General features: G+C 46.9%; 1 protein-coding gene across 1 annotated transcript in view; it reads right to left on the bottom strand.

Annotated features, from left to right (window-relative positions):
• Positions 1–635: 635 nt before the first annotated feature.
• Positions 636–22,872, bottom strand: part of LOC144166790 (uncharacterized) — a 60,440-nt gene continuing 38,203 nt past the window's right edge. Inside the window, exons 9-17 of the mRNA XM_077696278.1 lie at positions 22,471–22,768; positions 21,278–21,556; positions 16,562–16,641; positions 16,302–16,422; positions 13,051–13,426; positions 11,994–12,142; positions 5,118–5,179; positions 2,913–3,041; positions 636–1,161 (exon numbers count right to left, since the gene is read on the bottom strand). Coding sequence (XP_077552404.1) covers positions 1,158–1,161; positions 2,913–3,041; positions 5,118–5,179; positions 11,994–12,142; positions 13,051–13,426; positions 16,302–16,422; positions 16,562–16,641; positions 21,278–21,556; positions 22,471–22,768 — 1,498 coding nt within the window. The 3' untranslated portion in view covers positions 636–1,157. The remainder of the gene's footprint in view (positions 1,162–2,912; positions 3,042–5,117; positions 5,180–11,993; positions 12,143–13,050; positions 13,427–16,301; positions 16,423–16,561; positions 16,642–21,277; positions 21,557–22,470; positions 22,769–22,872) is intronic.

Here is a 22,872-nt window from a genome sequence, read left to right as displayed (position 1 = left end):
ACGGGTAAGGGGTGGAGGAGGGGGTCACACACGCACAGCCACACTGCAGGTTTCACACACTAATGCCCACTGTGCTGGTGGGGGATTTAAGCAAAGGGTGTGGGTTGCTCCTGTGTTACATTCAGCTGCGTTGTACTGGAAATAAACCTTTAATAATGGCACGACAACTCCCATTTCTTTTACAAGAACTGTTCCAATCGCTCGAAACCCAAGGACAGTGGAAGGGGCATCTCCCATTCCAAACATGTCAAGACTACAGATTGCAGAGATTTTACGATACCGTTCCTTGATAAAATGGAATTATGGGGTCACATTGGTGTTGGCTTAATGCAGCCACAGCACTTCAGCGTATCGCAAATGGCGACACAGAAGACCCTTGGGATTCTTTTAAATTAGGTGTTGTCTCTATAGCAGCAATGCATCTGAACAACAAAGCTGCCCACTGTCTCCTGCCCTTGTGGAAGACAATAAAGCTAAGAAAACTAAACGAAACTGTATATGACACGCATAGCTACTCAAATTGCAGAGTTACTGGATATATATACCAGTTGCGAAACTCCCCATAGGCCCCATGGATCAAAATTCGGGCTACAGTTGCGCCCCCCCCCCCTTCCCACCTTCCACTGCGCTAGGGCATGCATGAGGCATGTTGACTAGCTTGTCTGTCGGCAGAAAGTTCAATCAGCACTCAAGTGTTTGTGGCTACTGCTGCAAGTCAAACAACAAACGCAAATACATAGGTATATTTTACCTGATTAATGTGTTTAAAATGCAAGCTTTATTTTAGAGAAATTTTGTGAATAGGCAATAGTTTAGCGAAGTTCAGTTTTTGTCCCTTGGGGTGCGCCAGTGCACTTGCCACTTAACTTCAACAGAGCAGGGGGGCCTGCGCTGCCCGGATTCTGAAGCGAAGTTTCGCAGCAGGTATATATTGACTCGATTGCACCAGCAAGCCAAGATTTGTATTTGCGACAACAAGAAAGAAATGCATCCCAAAAGTTGTTGGGAAAACAGAGGTGCCTGTTGAAAGCATAGATGGTAAAAAAGAAAAACAAAAGGCAACATGGGCTGCATAGCGTCCATAGAGGATGACTTCGGCTCGGCAGAGGTGTTGGCGATTCTCCACCAAGCAAGCAAAGGTGGCGCTGTCTCAGTTCTCATCTGGAAAGAAGGAGCAGAGGAGACACGAGATCAGGAATTAACCAATCACACGCAGCACAGCAGAACACTGGAAAATTTCCTCCAATGGGGAAATGAAAATGGTATTAAACTCTGAGCTGAGCAGAGGTGCATCATAAGGCAACCACACAGTTTGCACTAGGTATGCAAGTGCAAGCCATGGGAAGTCTATATCGATTCAGGGCCCCTGCTTTGATAAAACCACCATTGTTGAGAGACCAAGTTGCATGCGCGGCTGATAACTTATCGCCTTTGATGCTTCCTTTTTGACTCGTGACCAATGCAACATTCTAGTGGAGAGGGCAGGCCTGTCACGAAGACATCATGAAAAGCTGAGCAAAATGTAATTTTTAATTTGAACCACAGAAAGCCACTACCATACCTGCCAGGTTCTCCGAGATGGCATTAGGGAGATCTGACAGGGAAGGGGGGGGGGAGGTTAAGGGATCGAAAAATTAGTATAGCAGCAGAGTGCAATAATTTACACAACTGGACAGATGCTAAATCTTTGGCGGGGCTGACGCCACCTTTTTCAGGAAGTCCTGGTAATACTGTAGAGCGTAACAATGTTCATACCCGCGACTCCTCGCCAAAAGAATGTGGCTGAGGGTTGTGTTAGACATGATGATGATGAAAAAAACGTTCAATCGCAGAGCCGAACGTGTTACGGCCGCTCGCCGGTAGGATGGGTGCTCAGAACCGGGTGCAATTTTTCTTCACCATACTGAACTGCCTCTCACATTTCGCGTTTCTGTGTTACTAAGCAGCTTAACTTGCACGCATGGCCGACTACGCTTTTTAACCTCCTCACTGATCACGACGTCAACTGTTGTAGGATTGTATTAGACTGTCGGGTAGCTCCAGTGCAATGTGTCCAGACTGGGAGAAAGGTTTGGCCTGACACGGGTGTGTATTCGGGAGATTTTCGTTTCGGCCGTACAGTCGTACAAAACCATCAAAATTCGGGAGTCTCCCGGACAATTCGGGAAACCCTGCAGGTATGCACTGCATGCAGTAGGTCTCTGTGCACGGCTTTGACATATTTGCTCGAATCCTTTATGTAATGGTGTTTACACACTGAAGTGTGTGTGACTTGGCATCTCTGCAACTCGGCAGCAGATACAGGACGATGTTATTGACGACGGTCATGAGAGACAAAGCCAAGCACATGAAACCAGGATTGAGCTCGAGCGGGATCGAGCTCGATCGCGATTGAAACTGCCGTGTAGCAGAGGCCCAATCTGGATCGAGCTCGATCCAGATCGACTCAATTGCAATTGAAAGTGTCCGTGTGACAGGGGTATTAGACCATATGTTTGTAGCTGTGAGGTGCCAATGCATGACTAGTTACCGTACTTCATATGAATGTAATTTCAGCTAGATCCAGCAAATTAAACTCAAGGAGTAGGAGGAAACTGTTTTTAGTTATTCGTGAACTGTAATACTAGGAATTTGATATTCGGATCACATTTTTCGATTCCAATCCTAGGAGCTGGAACAATGGCACACCTAGGCCAGTACGAAATGGAGCAATCTGGTGTTGGTTCTCGTGCAGTTTTTTTTTCCCGATTCTGTTGGAACTGCATGAGGTACAGCAAAGATTTCTGATGATGCCAGCTATATATCAATGGGTCAGGTTTCAATGATGTGTGAGGAACACCTTTGGAGCACGGCTCTCAAACAATATCCTCATTCTTCAACAAGGAAAAGAAGCATAACGGGCAGGTACCCACCGTCGCTGCGGCCCCTGCTGCTGCTGCCTCACGTAGCTGTGCACCAGGGCCGCGATGTCCCGAATGGTCATGTGGGAGAAGCCCCCCCGCAGGCGACGCACTCGGTCCACGTGGCCCCGGATGTCCGCCCTGCATTACCATTGACAGGCATCTCGGGGTCTTCTCAGCATCTACTGGCACACGGACACCCTCTCTCATACAATTCATATGCCACTATGGAACACCAGTCTACAGACGAACCCTTCCAGTGCTTCAGCAGTGATACGTGCTTGGAATTGTTTTTTTTCTTCCATGGAGCACTATAAACAGCAGCGGTACATACGGCTGAGTGGAAACTGGGAGACATGCGGCACTGCACAGAGGTACAGAAATGGAGGTAATAGCCAATTTCAAACCAACAGTACCTTGAAATTACAATGGCACGTGAACGCATCCCCTCCGTTTTCCAAATTTGGCAACACATTAAACCTAAAATTGCTCGCAACATAGCCGTGAGAGCAAAGCTGTCACAAAAAAAATGGCATATAACAAGTGGACTTTTGATAATAAGCACGCATCCCAAATTTCCACCTTGCAGTACTATGTTTAGATCCAAACAAAATTTGAGACACGAAACTGCGCTAATTGTTGTTGCTGCTTTATCGTCACCACTTTTGTCCACTGGAGAACCAGCAGAGGTAAGGCATCTCCTTTCGCCGGAGGCGTGGATGTAACACCTGTATGGATTTCAAAACTTGTTGCTGAAAGTTCTCCACGACTGGCAGGCCCGGATCGTTTCTTCTCCAGGCTTCCACATCATCTCTCCCAAAGTGGATTGCATTATCACGCGATTGAACCTCCAGCCAAGTCCAAAGCCAACGACGCGTGCGCACCCAGAATGTGATAACTCAAATGCTGGTTTATGAAGCGAGGTGTCCAGGTTTGATTCCGGCCATGGGAAGCTTTTTGTGCATAATCCCCACCGCTGCTAACCCCATTCCCCTTGGGCTTTTCAGTGGTCAGGTTGCCACTGTCGTGGCATAAATGTTCAATGCTCAATTCCTTGGACCTCCCAAACCGCATTTTCTTTTCTTGGGGCTTTCAGATTTTTCGGTATGACGGATGGACAAAGCTCAGCTTAAACAGCACCGCTGTTGAAAAAAGTGCTAGGCCACAGCATGCCATACATATCCAGCAACCATACAACTTGTTAAATGCATTTATTTCACTCAGCCTCACGTAGCCACAGCATGCTCATGTACATTGAGACATGCAGAAACTCTGGTGTGTTGCTGTGCGTACCAACGTGCCGACACCTGGATTAATTAGGATCACTACAAGCACATTCCCTGTACTTTGCCACTAACGTTTCCTTAGCTCCTCCCAGCTTCACTGAGCATAAGAACTCTTAAGGCAGTAAAATTTACGGCTGCGAGGCTTCCACTCCTGCCAATAAGCAGCTGCCCTAAAGCCCCTAACAAAACAAAACTCCTCGCTGCCAAAAGCATCAGCAGCATGCACAAGACAGCAAATTTAACACAAGAGAAAACTGTAACCCTCCACATTACGATTCAGGTCATTATCAGCAGTGTACATTCGGTGTAATGATATCTCATTTAATAGAACATTCCTTCCAAGCAATGAGAAAACACTGACGAAAGCGCTTTTCGAAAAGCCCGAGTACAGTCGAGCTCACTTGTAATGGCCACAGTTACAATGAATGTTTCATTACGACGAATGAACACAGCGCACTTTGTTTCACATATAACGAACTGATGTGAGGGCGCAACTCAGGTACAGAGAATGATCGACCATCACCCGACCACTCCTGGGGGCTCGTAGTCGACGCTTTGATTGGCTTCCCGTGAACGTGAAGCGTCCAATGAACCATTAAGAGATCACCCTTTTTTAACAGAACTGACTGCAGCCAGCAAAAGAAAACTGGAGGGAAAGACAACATAAACAAAAAAATTCAGGGAAGCTGGCACTCACACGCAAGACTTCAATGGTGAAGCGGTTGTAGGTGAGCACTGCCAGGCACATAGTTAAAATTGTGTATTTGCATAGTTGCGGTGCTACTAATCGTATCCCCACCCAAAAATCAAAAGTCATATCACCACTGGCAATCGCATCACCAGTTGGAAAGATACCCCTGCAAGATCACGTTCTTGGTGAGCTGTGCTTACTGCACCACGAGATAAAGAGGAGGAATAACGAGTGACTCACTCCGAGCAGTGGGGCAGCTGCTTCTTCAACAATGTCACTATCTTCGTGATCTGGGCCTCAGACTGGAAAGAGATAAGCGGGGGGAGAGAGAGTTGCAGACGAGATACATGTTGGAGAAACCAATGGAAGAGAAGAGAAGATGTTGCAGAAATGCCATAATGATACCTTTAGTATTTTTCATGCTACCAAGGTTCCCATATGTTGCCCACTCACACAAAGCCCATCACAGTAATAAAACATGGTCGGGATGTTGTGACGGTTTAGGTAATTTTAGTCAGTGCAGCCTACATAACACAATCTAACTACTCTTTTAAGGGGTCAAGCGGGTCGAAAAATTGCAATTTTGTGTCGATTTTTTTGTTTTCACTTGCTTCATCATCTGACTATACTTCTTTCATGGGAAAAAAAATTTTAAAAAATACGAACGAGAACTTAGTGAAAAATGTGTCCGAATGACTTACGGTGACCAAAGAAATCGTGCAATCAAGCTGAATATTGGCCACCTCAGAGTTTTTGCTGCGTGGCAGGCCACCATTTCTGTCACTTGAGAGAGGCAGCGCAAGCCTTCTCTCAATCATCATCATCATTTATTGAACCGTTAAAGGCCCCTTGCAATGTAATAAGGAGGAGGCAAACGAGGCAAATAAGGAGGAGGCAAACACACAATTCAACAGATGCATGATTGTCAATTGTACAAAGCATAATCGTGAGTGAACTACATGATAAAAACAGTGTCAATAGAAGGAAATATATATATACATGGAAGAAAACGGCAACAATTGCAAATTTACTAACAAATCAAATGATTAGTGATTAGCTGTTTAAAATTTATGGGGTTCTGTGTGTTGACAGGCAGGTTATTCCCATCTTCATTGGCTGTAGGTAAAAAGGATTTGTTGAAAGTGTTAGTTGAACCAGTAAGCACTGTAAACTGAGAGAGTTAAAGAGGCGACGTGATGAATGGGCGGGAGGGAGAAAAACGGTACTGCGTTGTGACGGGTAATTATAGTACAGTTTGTGCAGAAGGCAGAGCAGAGTAAACTTGTGGCGAGTTTCTAGGGGGGAAGGTTGATTGATAGTTTAACAGTGCTAATACTTAAGCGAGGACTGTATTGTGAGGTAATAAATCTGGCAGCGTGATTTTGAATTGCTTCTAATGCGTTAATTAGGTAATTTCGATGAGGGTTCCAAATGGCAGACGCATATTCAAGTTTAGTCCGCGTGAAGGTTTCGCAAGCTAGTTTTCAGATTTGTGGCGGGCAGGATGTAAAGGATCTTTTGATGTAGCGAAATGACTGCTAAAGCGGCGATGAGTTGTTCTATGTGATCGGACCATGTTAGTTTACGTGATATTATGCCAAGTTAACGATATGAGTCGACCTGGGTTAAGGATTGGAAGTTCACAGAGTGCTGGAAGGAAAAGTTAGTGCGCTTGCGTGAAACGTGCATGAATTTACATTTGGTTGTATTAAGCTGCATTAGCCATCGCAAACACCATTTATGTATGGTAGACAAGTCATTCTGAAATGTAATTTGGTGAGCACAACATTAAATGCGACGGTAAAGCACGCAATCGTCAGCAAAAAAGCGGATGGTAGATGAAATTTCGTGTGTGATATCATTAATAAAGATTATAAATAAAAGAGGCCCAAGAATGGAACCTTGCAGTACACTGGAAACTACATCAACACGGGTTGATTCATTATTTGCGACTACAGATACGACCAGTTAGAAAATTTTTAATCCAAGATAGGGCTAACGGGTCAATGCTGAGACAAGAAAGTTTACTTATTAGACGCCGCTAGGGAACATGGTCAAAAGTTTTCGAAAAGTCGAGGCATATTACATCAGTTTGAAAAGAAGTGCCCAGGATAAAATTTACGATCAATAGTAAATTCGTACAGCTGTGTCTGGCACGATAGCCCACACCGGAACCTGTGCTGGTTAGAAAAAAAAATTTAGGTCCAGATGAGTTGCGATGTGGGAGTACATTACGTGTTCTAGCAGCTTGCAGGCGATGTATTTAAATGAAATTGGATGATAGTTTCAGGGGGTCTGAATGGTTTCCGGATTTAGGCACAGGGGTGACTTTACTTACTTTCCAGTCTTTTGGAAAAAAAAACAGTGTCAAGGGATTGGTTAAAAATGAATGGCAGGATAAAACTGGATATTAATTTTGTGCGTTTCAGAATTTCAGCGGGTATATCAAGCCACTCGAGCCACTCGTCGGCTTCGTATCTCTGGTAATTAAAAAAAATTCTTCCCGCCTGTTTTGGAAGCTCCTACTGGGCATTTAGATCACGTGATGTGAAATAGAGAGTGCCATTGGCTGTGGCCACTTGTGAACTGTGTGCATCATCTCGTTCGTTAGCTCTGCAGATTGCACCAGCCTAGACGTATCTTTTCTATTTCCTTATCATCAGTTCATCATGAATGGTGAACAGCGAGGAGAAGCGCGACTTCCATCGCCGCAAGCCCCGGACTTCACACCCACACAAGGGAAAAACGCAAGCAATGCAGAATTACGACGACGACCACGGCCAATGCCAGCATGACCGGCACGGCGAGGCTCAACGGCAAAGTGCCTTCAAGCGTTGCGAGCGCGGCTCAAGCAGGCGGGGCTGAGTTTATTAGTGATGCTATCAGCTTTGTAAGTGCTTCGGAGAAGCTAGCAGCATTCCAAGGTGGGGAGACAGCCGGCAACGGGAGCGGTGCAAGCGCAGTTATCTGCAAAGTCAACGCTCTGAGTGAACTTGTGAGTTGCGTCATGTACGCAACGTGCAGGAAGTGCGAACTCATTGTAGTTGAGGTCGCGAACAAGCGCATGGGCCTCGCATCGTTGCTGGAACACAAGTGCAAAAACAGTGGTGCCCTGCAGGAGTGATTTCATCTGTTTACTTGTCGCATCGCAATGCCACCATCGGCCGCAGAGGTAATAACCTGGAACTCTGCAGTGGAAGTCCGTGATAGTTCTGCCAGCAATATGAAAGCGGTATTCGCTGCATGTGCGGTTGGCATCAGACACGATCGGCTGTCTTGGTTATGTGGCAGGAGTGTTCTAGCTTTAGGAGCTTAATGTGGATATTTCAGATTATATCCCGACCAATTTTAATGTTGTTTGAACAAGAACTTCTTAATGTGCCAAAGAAATAAACTTTCAATAGCATTTCTCTCAGTTTGGAATTTTTGTCAGTTTTCTGAGTTTGTGCACGCTATTTTTCTCACTGAGTTGTCGTATTGCAATAAAATTTTGTACAGATGTTCATCATAACACAGTGAACAAATCTGGTTAATTATGCAATTTGTACCTCTAGTTATTTCTGATGTCATAAAACAGAAATAAAGCAAAAAAAGCCACACTACTATAAATTTTTTTCCCTGGTGAAGAAAATGAATATAAAGCTTTTTCAGGTAGATTTGCGCATTCTGCAGGTCATAAGGAACCACCTAACTTTCAGTAAAAATGTTTACTATAAAAAATAGTACACACAAAAAAAACATTTTTCTGTACGTCATGCTATATCTATATGCATAAAATTTGGTCTGGAGCAGCTATACGAAATCTGATTGCATATATGACAAGAAGAGCTGAATATTTACAAGCTGCGCAAATTTTAGCCTCCTAACTTCATTATTAAAAAGTTGTTTCTAGGAGCATATTAACCAGACAGTGTCAAGATGTGCACAGCAGCTGTCATTGTATTGTTTCAACGAGCAATGTAGTTGTATACTTATATCAAAATGCACTAGTGGCTTCCTTTGGCTACGACCTCGTGGCTCCTCTGTGGGTTTTTCTGTACAGGCCTTCACTTTTCTAGTGTACCACAATGTTCCCTTTAAGTTTACCTATACTTGACAAATGCAAAGCTGTCCCCACAGCGAAGAATGAGGCTTGCTCTTCCCTTCTGCCAACTCACTTTCAGCTTCTTTGAAGTGTGATGAAAGGTGCTATCATAACGGAAGCGCTGTAAACATCTGTCACTGGCATCTCTAATAAAAGCAGAGGGCACAGTGCTGAACAACTTCCGTTGTTGACAGACAAATGACACAGAATATCCACTGCCACTGTTGTCTCAGTTGCACTCATCAGAAAACTGCAAAAGGAACTCAGCAGAGGCCTTTGCAAGAAGGGAAGTGGTGATGGAATTGCAGTTTCCTGACGTTTATACATGTATAAATAGCACAGGCATCAGTTACTTATCCAAAGCTGCAACTGGGGTATTGCGGGTATGCCCTGTGTTTTGGTGTCATCGCTTTTCAAGGGGCACATATTTACTTCTTGGGGCTAAAGCTTGTTCCAGCTGCAAAACCAACCTCATTAAAAAAAAAAAATGCTTGAGGGGTGGGTCAACTAGGACAGTGGCCACAAAACCCGTCTCGTTCACTCAGCAGGCAATCCCAGCTGCCACCACCGCATTCTCCCATACTCGCCCACGCCCAGGCATACTCCAAAGCACCATGCATGCTTGTCAATTCATTTAATAGCCACCGTTGGGTCACAGATGTTGGCATTATTTTCTATGATGGGACGTATCAAGCCTTTGCTTCAAAAAACCTGCGCTCCTGGGCAGTCTTAGCTTTGTGCCGGCCTCGAAATATAAACCCATAGCAGAACCTCTGATCTCTTAAGGGGGGACGTGGCTTTCAAAATCAACTTTTTTATTTCTGAGTGGATTTTGATGAAAATTGGCACAGCAACTGGAAATGCTTCTGTGATAACACCATCAAAATTTCAAGATAATATTTTGATCACTTTTTTATTTATTAAATTTTCTTTCTGTTCCGCTTGTACCGAGCTTGAGCGACTTATAAAACACGATAGAAAACTTGTTCGAAGTGCTTTGCATTCCCAAATGAATGGGCGAGGTCGTGACAGTTTTAGAATTTTTTTTTTACAAAACAATATTTTTTAGTTTTCATTTTTTTAGAGGTTAATGTGCAACAGGCATGTTGATTGTGAACGACTATTTGAATAAAAAAGTCACAAAAAACAAATCTGGAAAACCAAAAGTGTCACGACCTGAACTGTTCATCAAGGAATGTAATGCAAGAAACGGAATCAAAATAGACCCAGTGGTCACGAAGAAATCCCTGGTACAAGCGACACAGGTGGCAAAAAAAACTGTTTTGAGAAAACGGCTTCCGAAGTTGCAACATAGGTTTCACTTATCAAAAGACGCCACGGTTGCAGCCTTTCATGTCCTTTTGAACATGGGGCTTCTGGAAGTCCTTGCATTGAAATTGGAGTGCCTTTTAAAGCCTTTCTCTTTCCAGAAAACATCATTTTCAGCTCCTCCGTGAAGAGTACATACCCCCTTTGCAAACCAAACGGAGGGGAAGATGGGTTTCAATGGGCTTTCAATGCAAAGTAGGTTAGCTGGTTGGCTGTATCGCACTGGACAACCTCCTTTTGCAGTGTTGTCACCATGGCAACAAGTTAAGCATTTTTTTTACTTAAATTTGAACATTTTTGGCTTTTTTTATGTTTTATTTTGCCTGGCACAGCAACTTAGTACTCATACGTGCAGTTGTTCATTGCCAAAAGTTTGCATACCACAAGGATGAAGATGAGCTACTTTGAAGCTTGGTAGAGTATTCTGCATAACTCCCAACTTCAATGCAAGAGCATATTTTTTTACTACTTTTGACATTCAAGGCATCCAATATTTCTCGCAGCACAGCCAGTATGCCCTAAGCAATGGTATCAATAATTTCCCTAAAAAAAATCACTGTTAAATGCTGCCACAGTAACGTACATTTTTAATGCAGAGAGCATATTTTTATTCCTATATTATTAACTCAAACCTGTTTGCATGAAAATTACAAGTGCACGGGAAACGTAGCGCAAGAAAGGCGATATGGCTCGCGCGCATCGCAGCGCACGCTTACCGCGACATATCGAACTTTGATTATACCTGATATGGCTGGTCAGGTCGCTTTTATGATTAAATCTAACGTCGCAGGCATTAATTACAACTACTGGCGTTCAATCGTAACCGGTTGCCCAGTCATGTGATGCTCCAATGCGTGTCGGCCATGCCGTGCGCGCCGCAGCGTTTGACGCGTCGACCGTTTCTTTATCAAGGCTAGCGAGCCCACAGCCAAAACACAGCAATAACTAAGCATGTAAAAATCGCAAATCCGGCTAAAAGTTCACTTCACGAACCGCTTTCGCAAGCGCGCACATCGCGTCACCCTCCAAGGTCTGACGACGGTAGAGTCACGCGCACCACGAAGCGTTCGATGACCTCCGCCTTTCGAGCCACACAACTTTCCGTAATCTGGCTCGTTATCTCTGGCATTCCCATCGCGATAACGTGCGTGTTGAATACCACAGATTGAACAGAAACTCGGCCGAGTGAAGCGGCGAAAATGAACTCAATCCGCTCGCTACGCAGCTCAGGCGGCCGCCATCTTGCGTTGCGCCCGCGACATCCAATCAGGAGGGTCGCTGTTCTGCGCCCCGACCGGAGGACCAATAGCGCTTCAGCATCTATTTCTAGCTTCGTTTGTGCGTCGTTTCTTTTCTGCCATTTGTGCGTTTGTGAATGAACGAAGATACAAGAGACGAGCGGAACCGGAAAGACGATCGCTCGGCCGATCTAACCATATCAAAATGGCCGCGCCCGGTGGCACCGTTGCGGAGATAGAGCGCTCCGAAAATTGCCGTTTTTTCGCCCTTTTGCGCTGATAGTTTGTCACCGCGCCTGACAAAAGTATTTTTTTATGCCACTTTGCGACGCTTATCAGCGTAAAATCTTTGCAGACGCACAGAATAGGAAACATAGAAGCCGAATATGTGGGTTTCAAAAAAACGATGTTTTGGTCATTTTTCCGAAGTTGAAAGCCGCGTCCCCCCTTAATTCCCAGTTGTACCTTAGTCCTGGCCGTGGAACAGACGGAGCCACATCGGCTGGCTGCTCCCGCCATGGAAGAGTCCAGGTCCGTGCAGCTGGTGGCCCTCAGCTGCTCGAGACGCCAACGGAGCTCCATCAAGTCCAGCCCTGGGGGGCACCCAGCTGCACCTGTGGGGGAAGAATTAATGCACAGGGGACCGGGTAAGTTGAGACTGGACCATCACATGCACTCGCCCTCTCCAGTGTGGCATGTTTCAGGGGGGGGGGGGGCACGCAAGATGTGATATTGGAAGAGAGAGAGATACGCACACACACAAATGCATCGATTGTGTTGTAAAAAGAGAAACAGTATTTCGATTGTTTGGGGCTACTGTGATTTCAAAGGGATGCCTAAAGGCAGCACAACTTGATAAATTAAAAAATTCTCTCTTTGTGCCTCATTCGACTTGCTTGATAACACAGTGCTTTCTGAAGAAATAAACAAAGCCAGCATTTATATTGCCAAAAGTGGGTGTACATTTTCGTGAGGTAAATATTGATTGATTGATTGTAGGGTTTAACGCGCCGATGCAACGCAGGCGATGAGGCGCGCCGTAGTGGAGGGCTCCGGATTAATTTTGACCACCTGAGGATCTTTAACGTGTGCCGAAATCTCGTACACACGGGCGTTTTTGCTTTTCACCTCCATCAGAAAAGCGGCCGCCGCGGCCGGGAATCGAACCCGCGACGTGAGGTAAATATGAATGTCACAAAAAGATCAATGTCTTTCCTCCGTGAAGGTAAGAGGAATTGCCGTTTGATAAGTTTTCATAATGAACGCCTCTGCACCAAAAGTTGCCACTGAAGTTACTTTACACTTACGTGTCCTTCCCTTTTTTCGCAAACAGGCTTAAAAGAGCTCAATTAATCAGGTTTCACATTCGCAATTTGTGATGCCAGAGGTAGTGAATGGTGGAACAGAACTGGCAGAGTCGACCAGCCCCTGCTAGTAGATGACTCATGAGCACACCTTCCACCCCTCATCCCTCCCATGCCCTCCCCACTAGTGATAAGGATAAGAGAAAGCAGCCACCCACCGTCTGGCCCGCTGCTCCCATTCTCAGCCCCACCTTGGATCGGCTTGGCCACAGGAGGCTCAGAGGGTGACTCCTCCTGCTCCTTCTCACCAGTGTGGGCCGCCCCTCCTCCCCTCGAGAAGGAGGCACCAGCGGGCACTGTTCCTCCTCCGCTGCGGGAGGAGGGGGAGCCAGCATGGCTTCCGTCCTCTGCCCCGTCCCCCGCCGTGCAGATGCCGTTCGAGAGCACGTCGTCTCGCACGACCGGCCGAGGCAGCTGGGGACCCCCGGTTCCCTTCTCGTCTGCACCAGTCACTCCACCTCCTTCTCCACTGGTGAAGGAGTCAGTACGGTGGGCCTCTTCCTCGCCTGCTGTGGCGAAGCCATTCGCCGCCTCCTGGAAGGAGAGGAGCAGACACAGGAGCTTGAAACTCGCGGCAACAAAAAAACCAGCTGGGATCTGCAACTGCGGTGAGTAAGGCTGCGAAGAACAACACCTGCATGACCACACTGGATGTAACCATTACGAAATGAAAGTTAAATTGATTTGACGGTTACACATTCAGTAATGCAGTAGGCATTTTGCAGTTTGCAGTAACCATATCTTCGAGCAGGAAAAAGTTGCTTGGGGGCAGGAGACTAAAACCTGTCAATGTCACTTAAAAATCAATGGAACCATTTGAAGAGGTTACAAGCACGAATACATGACACAAACTATAACAAAATGGTGTTTACACAAAAGTGAGGGGACAGGTGATAACGAACGCCTATTATACTCGGACAATCTATGAGCTTTCAAATTACAGCGCCAGAACTGGAAACTGACAAACCTGGGGAGCAAACAACTGCCCAATTATTTCTGAAAACGAGTCCCCGTTACAGAAAGGGTGTGCTAGTAAGTACGCTGAGTTTGCTCTCTTGATGAGGGAAGCTTTCCTCCCTTGCCAAGCTGAGACTTCAAGCTGCCTTGCTACACTGCAATGGGCTTGGCAGATGAAATATTCGTTCTAATAAGAACAGGTCACAATGTATTAGCACGCCATTGCAGTAAAAATAATTTTTGGTTTTTGGGAGCAGTGGGGTGATCAGAAATGATCCGAATGTGCTCTTGAATAATAAGAAGGCACAAAGGTGCATGATATAAGCGAGACAGTTGGGAGCTGGTCTCTATTCTGTGACCTTCACATCCTTGTCTGTTGGTACCAGCATTATAACAAAGCATAATGAAGACAAGATGCTAACCACAACCCCGCAAGGATGTAAAACATCACTTACAGCCCTATACATGTGATCACAGTCAAGCCCCTGTGTCCAACATAGAAGTAACCATAGTCACATTTATTACACGCTAGCTTTATAACTGAAAAATCAAATTTTTTGAAAAGTGCAAATTCTGCATTTGCGAACCACACCAAAACTAAATGTGACATTAACATTCTCTCCTTAGAAACAGACCATTCAAAAACACAACTGCCGTTGCCACCTGTGCACTGTGGAACAATTATTTTCTTGAAGTATGATCAGCACGAACATCAGACGCCACAAGCACACCATAGTCATGTCAATTGGCAACCTTCAGTCTCTGAGATAAGCACACAACCACTCAATAAGCCACTTTAACGATGGGGGACGAGAGAGGGCCCAGGTACGACTGCCGTTTGTGACCTATTTTTCTTTTGCCAATTCTATGTTCATGCAAAGTGGCGAGCGAACTCTGAACAAGAGAAAGAAATGAGGGTACAACGTGCCAAAAGACATAGTAAAGTGGGTGGAAAGCTGATCGAATTTGCCGATAGTGCGAGACACAATTGTGCCATAGTGAAGTAAAAGAGAACCATGGTATAATATTATATACAAGGGCTTCGGAATAGTATGTCAGGGCTTCCTGGACTCTTCTTGCATGCTGCTGTGCAGTGATATCTCCGCAATCCTGCCAGTAAGAATGTACTATTATGAGCAATATGAAAGGGAACACAGGAACGCGTTGCAAACAGCCTCGAAACAGACTCGGAGCGATACGCGGATGGCGCTGTAAAAAACGAAGGGGGAAAGGAGGGCGCTCTTCCTCTAACTGTTGGCACTCCCACCACGCTGGAATTTCTGCAAAGCAGCAGCTTATGTCATTTCGCCGATGATATGGTGTCGTCCGAAAGCCGATAAGACGCACGGCGGGAATGGGAACAGTTGTTAGAACAGCGTCCCCCTTTCCACCTTGTTTCCGACGGCGGCCGCTGCGTATCACTGATAGCTGGGTCTGAGGGTGTTTGCCACGCGTTCCTGTGTTCCCTTTCATATTGCTCATAATAGTACACGCAGCATGCATGGCATGCGAAGACTGAACTTGGAGAAGAACGCAGCAGGAAAGGCCCAGGCTTGGCAGTGGGCAGGCGGTACTTATGTAAAATACCCCAATGCGTACTGATGCTTTTTAATGGCAGCAATGTTTTTCAGCAGTGTGTTTTATTGCATCCCAGAGCTTGTGTTTATTTTAACTGTCCCACACGTCTTCACGAGAGCATCTTGTTTCCCTGCATTTTCAAACTACCCCTTTGGCACAGCTGCGGCACAGCTATGCCCAAAAAGGGCCATTTGGCACAGCACTTCAATCGCAAGGGGGTACTGGTCACACAAAACACTAAATGCATTTACGGATTAACCATTTTCCACTGGCCACTTTTCTGTTTAGCCTGTGAGATGTAGCAGTTTGACTGGATTGGTTCTTGCTTGAAGGTGCCGTCATTACGTGCTTGACATGACAATCTCCCTGCACATACTATTTCACTAACACTGTAGTTGTCGACGTACTTCCAAAGTGTGCTCAGAACGGAGGAGTAGGCTGTTGCCCTTTTGTGCGATTTTTTCCCGAGTTTTGCAAATGCATGTGGATTGGTTTCAATTACCTTCTCGAAGCACACGAATGCACGCGTGGCACACAAACTACAGCTCAACAAGCAGCCACAACATCCCTCATGCAGGAATGCACTACTTTGCTAGACCTAATGACTAATAAGGAATTTTGCACATTTTTTCTTTCCCCGCCTTGCATATGCAGCACACCGTTAACACTTCACCCCTCATGGAGGCAGCGACACCGTTGCCAAAGAGCAAGGTTTTTTTATCAAATAAATCATTGTAAATTCGAGTTTCGGTGCTTACATTAGCGGAGAGACATCTACAGAAACTGCGCATCACACCCAGCCTACAATCTGCTCATCAAGGGCAACCCTCATTGGCAAAAAAAAAAAAAGTCCACCACCCACCCCACCACCCACCTGCAGGCTGGGTCGTTGTTCTTCAGGGGGTGGTGGCGGGAGGGGGGACGCTGATGCCTGCCGGCACCTGCACTGCTGCAGCAGCCCTTCAAATGCAAGGCGGAGCTCCCGAATCTCACGGCTGAAACAGAGAGAGAGAGGCAGAGGGAGAGGGAAAAGCGCTTGTTCACGGGGTGTCTCTTCTCCACTCCTGACGAGCTGGTGAAAGTTGTAGTAGGCGATGTACAACGAAGGCAAGAGCAACAGTACTCCACACTCACTCGTGGTCGTCTTCCAGGGAGGCAATCCTGGCCTCGAGGAGACGGATCTTCTCCTTGAGCCTCAGCTCCTGCTCCACCAACTGCACGCACACACACACACAGGGGAAATGGGGAAACAGCGGGAAGGAGCAAACGACCGAAATTTCAGGATCTATTCTCGTTTCAAAAGAACGGGAGAAAGCATAACAGGATGACCTCTGGTGCACAAACATCAATGCACATGCAGATGCATTCATTCTACCCCGGCTCCTTCAAGAGTGGATGACATAACCACCTTATCCCACATCTAAACCCCTCATTCCACTGTATGCTGCATTACGAAACAGTAGAAGTACAAGCTTCAGAAGTTACAGCAGAAGCTTCAATTTAATAGTTCGCGACACAAAGTTACAAGCAACAGCCAAACATCAGCAAACCAATATCGTAAAGAACAATATTTCAATGCATCAGAATATTCTGCTGGGCATGCTGGAATCAGCCCTTTTCATTTGTAAAGATGCATTCAGAACACCCTCTATTTTCTCTAACAACAACATCTCACCATGTTTTATGTCTCCCTGTACAGTCTTAACTCATAACAGCTGATCCAGCAGCAACAGCCTTCCGGTTACAACGAACCCATTCCTGTTGGATTGTTTGATCCCCAAGCATATTACAGTGTAGACCATTTATAACATAACCGCTTATAGTGCGGGGCCGGATATAACGCGGGTTTTTGCGACCACCGGTTTGCCTCCCGCAGAACTCAATGCATAAGCATACCGCTTAAGATGCGGTTGGCCGAAGCACAATACCGTTTATAGTGCGGTTTTTCGGCGGGTCTGCTGATCGACCGGCGCAGCTGAGGCATCGTTTTAGGGTAGCAAAAGAAAAAAGAAAGGATGAAATCGGCCATCTGACGCAGCGTGCACCCCTTTCCTTCCTGTAACGTAGACGCCCAAAGAAAAAAAATAGGCACCCTTTAGTTCGCGCGTACCTGATAACCACAACTGACCTTGCTTAATGCACCTCGGAAGATAGCAACAGACTCCCCATCCGCGCACGGCAAGTTGATTTTATTAATCGTGAACCGCATGGCCCGTTTTTGCGCACGAGTCGTGCACATCGGCGTTCCGCGCGAGTTTTTTTGTTTTGTTTTTTTCGTGCTCGTATCGACGATTCCGCACTCGCGGTGGCTTCTTCGCGTGGCAGTGGGAGCAGCCTGACGACTTGCACCAATGGGGAGACGCGTACCTAATGGCGGGAGATTTGAAGCGCTCCGAGCCGACTAGCCGCGCCAGAGATGTTTAGGCTTACCACCGCGGTATTTTTTGATGGGCGCTTTCACAAGCAGCGTGGATGGCAGTTTATATTCCACTTTTCGCCCACATTACTAGCTCTTTTCTTGCATGAGCATCTTCGCTTGCGCCCCGTGCGGCATTTCAGCAAGCGGTTAGAAGCAGTCGCTGGAACTTACTGGAACTGCCTGCACCGCTTCACGGCCAGTGCCGACGCCATGTTGCCGCCTCTTACCGTGCCGCCCACACCACGCCAGTTGTATCTGCGCTGGCGTGCACTGCACGTTTTCGCGATACCAAATCTACCACGCGGTTCACGCTTTAGAACGTTGTTGCAGATAAGCCACCGCTCTTTCCCTTTCCGAACATTCGAGCCGCGCGAAGCCGAAGATTTCCACCACCAGTACGTTGCGCTGATAAGCAGCCGCTTTCGGCATCGTGAACGCAAGGTGGGGTAAAAAAAAAAAAAAAAAATCCCGCTGGCGTTCTTATCATGTCTTGCGGCATCTGTTCATAGACGCTAAAAACGCAGCCATGGTCTTTCAAAACAAACACAACGAAAGTTAAAGCCACGCTCGCCGTTTGTGAGACTGAGCTTTTGCCCTGCAGCAGCGGCTGATGTTAAAAATAATACGAAAAATAGACCGTGCCCTCATTTTTAAGTGCTGTGCGTTTGAGTGATGATAAATATAGGTTGACTTGAGAGATAGGTGGCGATGTGGTTGAATTCGCGCGTGTTTTGGTTATAGTGCGGTACCGCTTATAGTGCGGATTTTTGCGGCTCCCGCGACATACGCTATAAGCGGTCTACACTGTAAATGTAGTCCGCTCCACTCAACAAATCTAGCTGTCTTTTTATCAAGCACAAGCGACTAAATTTTTGGGCGAAAACTGTTTGGACTGCGCATCAGTAACGGACTTATGCGGTACCAACCGATAAACTTTTTTTTGTCTAGAAAGGAAAATACTACATCTGGCAACATGGTTGGCAAAGAACAGGTCACTGGCACAGTGGAACCAGGCCAGTGCTGGTGGCTTTTTTATAGTGTATTCAGCGACAGGACTGCACGTGTCCCTGCTGAATAATCTGAGCATATTCAATGCTGCTGAACATGGCAACAAGCAGGCTGACATGGCCAGATAAATGGGCCTGTATAAGCAGAAAGTCAACTCAACTGTCAAAAACAGCAATGACGCCACAAAACGCTACTCCCGTGAGATTTGAGAAGAGGTGTTTGTATGCACAAAGTGGTGCACCCGATGTTCTGGTCTGCCCTTACAGAAAGGTCAGGTTCAGTGAAGTTTGGCATTCATTATTTCCACACATACATTAATTCCCTTCGATGAACAAGGCAAAATAACCTCAAATAGGAACATGCTGTCTATTGCATGCAATCTGCCACTGGACGCGTGCAGAGTCCACCTGGTCTAACTTTCGGTTTTATCACCATACGCCATCTGATTATTTTGCATTACACTGGGAGCCCGGTTATACTCCCCGAGTTTTATGACGGACTAGTCGAGTCCCAGTGAAGTCCGCGTAGAAACAATGCATTAAAAACCTCTGTTACCCGTCAAGATTTCATGCCTGACCGCCTTTGTGTCCTTTCCGCATCCTCGTTGCCCATTCCCCATGCCGTTTCCTATGATGCAAACTCTTTTAGATTGACTTGACTACGCTGACTGCGGTCTTGCTGACCACAGCACCAACAAAACCAGTTGGCTGGCTGTTGGCGGGTCATTGCAATGAAAACTGTGCCTAAAAATAATTCGTATCCGGAAGAATACGACTATGTGGACTGTATTAAGCTTAGTATAGTTTACGATGATTTAAGTTAAATAAACTACACTAGCACATATGCGACACATATATTGGCTTATGATGCTTTGCTCCGTTTGCTTCACTAAAGTTCTAAGCTGCACACGTGTGCTACGCTTCTAGAAAACCTACGACCAAATGAAGACTGGGGAACAGTCAGCCAAGTTAATCTGGGTAACAACAATCAAAACCCTTATTTAATGTATTGATTCCATAGGTGAGGGCTATTGGTTTCCCTTGAGTATCTATAGGAGCAACACACAATCTATTGGTCTGATAGAGTTGCGTGCTATGGTCCAGCAGACCGATTGGTATAGGTTGTATTAGTCTGATAGACCAATAGCTCTTGTTTTATTAGCCTAATAGACCAATAGGGGAAACCTATTGGTCAAATACATTCTCCGGTGCTATTGGTTCACAAGCAGTGATAAAAATTAGTTAGCTTTTTGAGCACAACTGATAGTTCCATTGTCAATTGGAGTTGTGATTAGAGGCTTCATTTCCAGTTGTAGGTCCAATATCTGCATATGTATAGATCTTACCTAAATCATTTCCTCAAAAATTTATAAGCACGTGCGAAGCAATGTTTCACCTGCCGCACTGGCTAAGGCAGTGTGTGCTGCGGAGCCCAAGGACGGGGGTGCGGTCCTGCCGCAACGGCTGCTTTCCAGATGGAAGCAAAAGGTATGTGAAACCAACCGTGTGCCAATCTCACCGTTGCGGCGTACATTACAAAGCCCTAGTGGTCAAAATTAATCCGTAGCCTTCCACTACGGCGCTCTCATAGCAGAGGTAAGCATGAAAAACCCCCATCATTTGATTTTTTTTTTCAAGCACTGTTTTTACTCAAAGGGGCATTTGGTTCACATTACCTGCAAGCATTTTGCATATTGCACACCTCAAAAACAATGTTCCTGTAGTGCTGAAAAACCCACCGGCAGCAACGAGTTGCAGCCACCAGCACAAGGAAGACGCCTGAAATGCTTGTGACAAGCGAGAGCGTTACGTGTCTGATTCTATGCTCACAGCAGTTATCTTTTTTTGCAAGCATTAGCTCTTTCATTAGCGCCCGCTTTTCGCGACTGACGGAACGCAGTCACTGGTGATGAGATGTTTGTAGGGGATAGGGAGAAGGTTACTCCGCCAGCATCATTCAAGAAATGCTCAGCTTAGCAGCTCCAAGTGCTGCAATGCAACAAGTAAACAAGTGTATGGCGTCAATTGTGAAATGCTAAGCTTAGAGCTCCAAGTGCTGCAATCCAACAAGTAAACAGAAATGTATGGCGTCATTCGTGAAATGCTAAGCTTAGAAGCTCCAAGTGCTGCAATCCAACAAGTAAACAAACAAATGTACGGCATGATTGAGTAGGCCACCGCATATACCTACTCGTTTCTTCAACAAGGTAGTGCATGGTTGCATAGCTCGGTTGTACAGAGCACTACGCGAGTACAACATTGACTATGCGGCGAGGGTGCAATTTTTATCCACCGATTTGGAATGCAGACGCGAACAGAAGTTTGACAAATTCCCTTCAGAGTCCCTTTAGAGGGCTAGCATACCCCTCATCTCTCTCCACCCTTTCCGAATCACGCAAGGAGGACAACAATTGGTGGTGCTACCTCTGCAGTGTCCAGGCAGCTGGTCTGGGTCTGGCCATCGTGCGTGTGCTCTTGGGCACTGTGCCACTGGCATCTACGGCAGCTGGGTGCCTCCTCTTCCTCCTCCGCCTCCTTTTCCTCCGTCTGGGTGCAGGCGTCCCTCCTCTCCTCCTCCCACTCGTCCAGGGCAGACAGGTACGAGGTGTGGCTGGTGCTGCTGCCGCCGCAGGGGCTGGCATCACGCCCACTCTTCAGCCCGTCCCGCTCTTCTGCCACTCCCCTCGCCTCAGCTGGCCCGTCCTGCATGCAAGAGCGGGAAGCAAACTTCTCTCTCTCCCTCTCCATATCCTTCTTCTGCCCCTGGGACTTCATTTCATACAAACAGCCTGCACTCCCCCAGCCTTTCCATGTCCCCATCTTGTTTAGCAGAATGTCCGAAAGGCCACCCCCTGTCCCTGCATTGCATCGTAAGCTTGGAGCCTTCACGTCATTGCCGGACATCGCAACAAAAATAGAGCGGACACCTTTATCCCAATGGCATGCACCCACAGTGGCTGCCCTGCTGTCCCTTCCTAAAACTCGACTGAATTGGAATCTTGGGATCCATTGGAATCCATGTCCAGGCTTGTCGCTCTAGCTTACAAAGCCCAGCTGAAAGCCGGTGTTCATGATCCCCATCATTTGGTTTCCCAAGCTGCACTCATGGCTGTGCAATGTGGCAGCCAAAGGGATCTTTTAGCCTCCTCGCGTGTTCATGCTTGCCTACACCCAGCAAAGGCAGCTCCCATCCCATGCTAGTCAGTACGTGCGGCTATCGAAGTCTGCGTCTGCACTCTCATGTGCTGGAATGCTTATCTCATGTCGTCGAGGGGACACGCATCCAACCCAACCGGTAACTGCGGCCATGGGATCCTCTGGCACAGGGAGAGGACAATCGCTAGTGTCCCACACTTGACTTGGAAGGAGAAGCAGAATCGTGCAGAGAGGACTTTAAAGTGCTCACACTTTCCTTCCACAAACAGGTGCTCCACTCTTTTGCTCCACATCCTGGCTACCAATTCATGCCCCAAACTTGCTGCTAATGACAGTCACACTTAGCAACACTTAAATGGACACGCCAACCCCACCTCCAAATGAACACTGCTAGAACATATCGCCACCACTCTGAGGTTGCTCACTTTACATCACACCCTTCCCAATGTGCTTCTGCCCACCTCGAGGGAGTCATCCGAGAGGAGGAGGCCACTGGTGGCAGTGGGGGGGCTCACAGGGGGTGCAGCAGAGGCGGAATCACCATCCCCCTCCCCCTCCTCCTCCTGGGGGTCCATGTAGTAGAGGAAGGAGAGGTCCCCCTCGCGGGTGTGGGTGAACCCCGGCTGCTGCGCCAGGAAGGCCGTCAGGCTGCTCAGGGATGTGCGCACCAGGCCCGGCCTGTGGGGGCCCAGCACCTCGTGGCAGCACAGCTCCTCCTCCTGGGAGGGACCCCGCTCCTCCAGGAACGCCCGGCAACGTCTGGACGGCCGGAGAGAGAAGTCCCGGCTGCACTTTCACTGCCAGCTTCGTATCTCGCTCCCGTTCCCTACCCACCCTCACGCTCTCTTCACTGCCATAGAAGC

The sequence above is a fragment of the Haemaphysalis longicornis genome, unplaced genomic scaffold, assembly GCF_048455015.1.
Source record: "Haemaphysalis longicornis isolate Haplotype H1 unplaced genomic scaffold, Haemaphysalis longicornis Haplotype H1 scaffold_19, whole genome shotgun sequence".
NCBI classification, from domain to species: Eukaryota; Metazoa; Arthropoda; class Arachnida; order Ixodida; family Ixodidae; genus Haemaphysalis; species Haemaphysalis longicornis.
The sequence above is the reverse complement of the archived record's forward strand: the minus strand, read 5'-3'. Positions and strand labels throughout refer to the sequence as shown.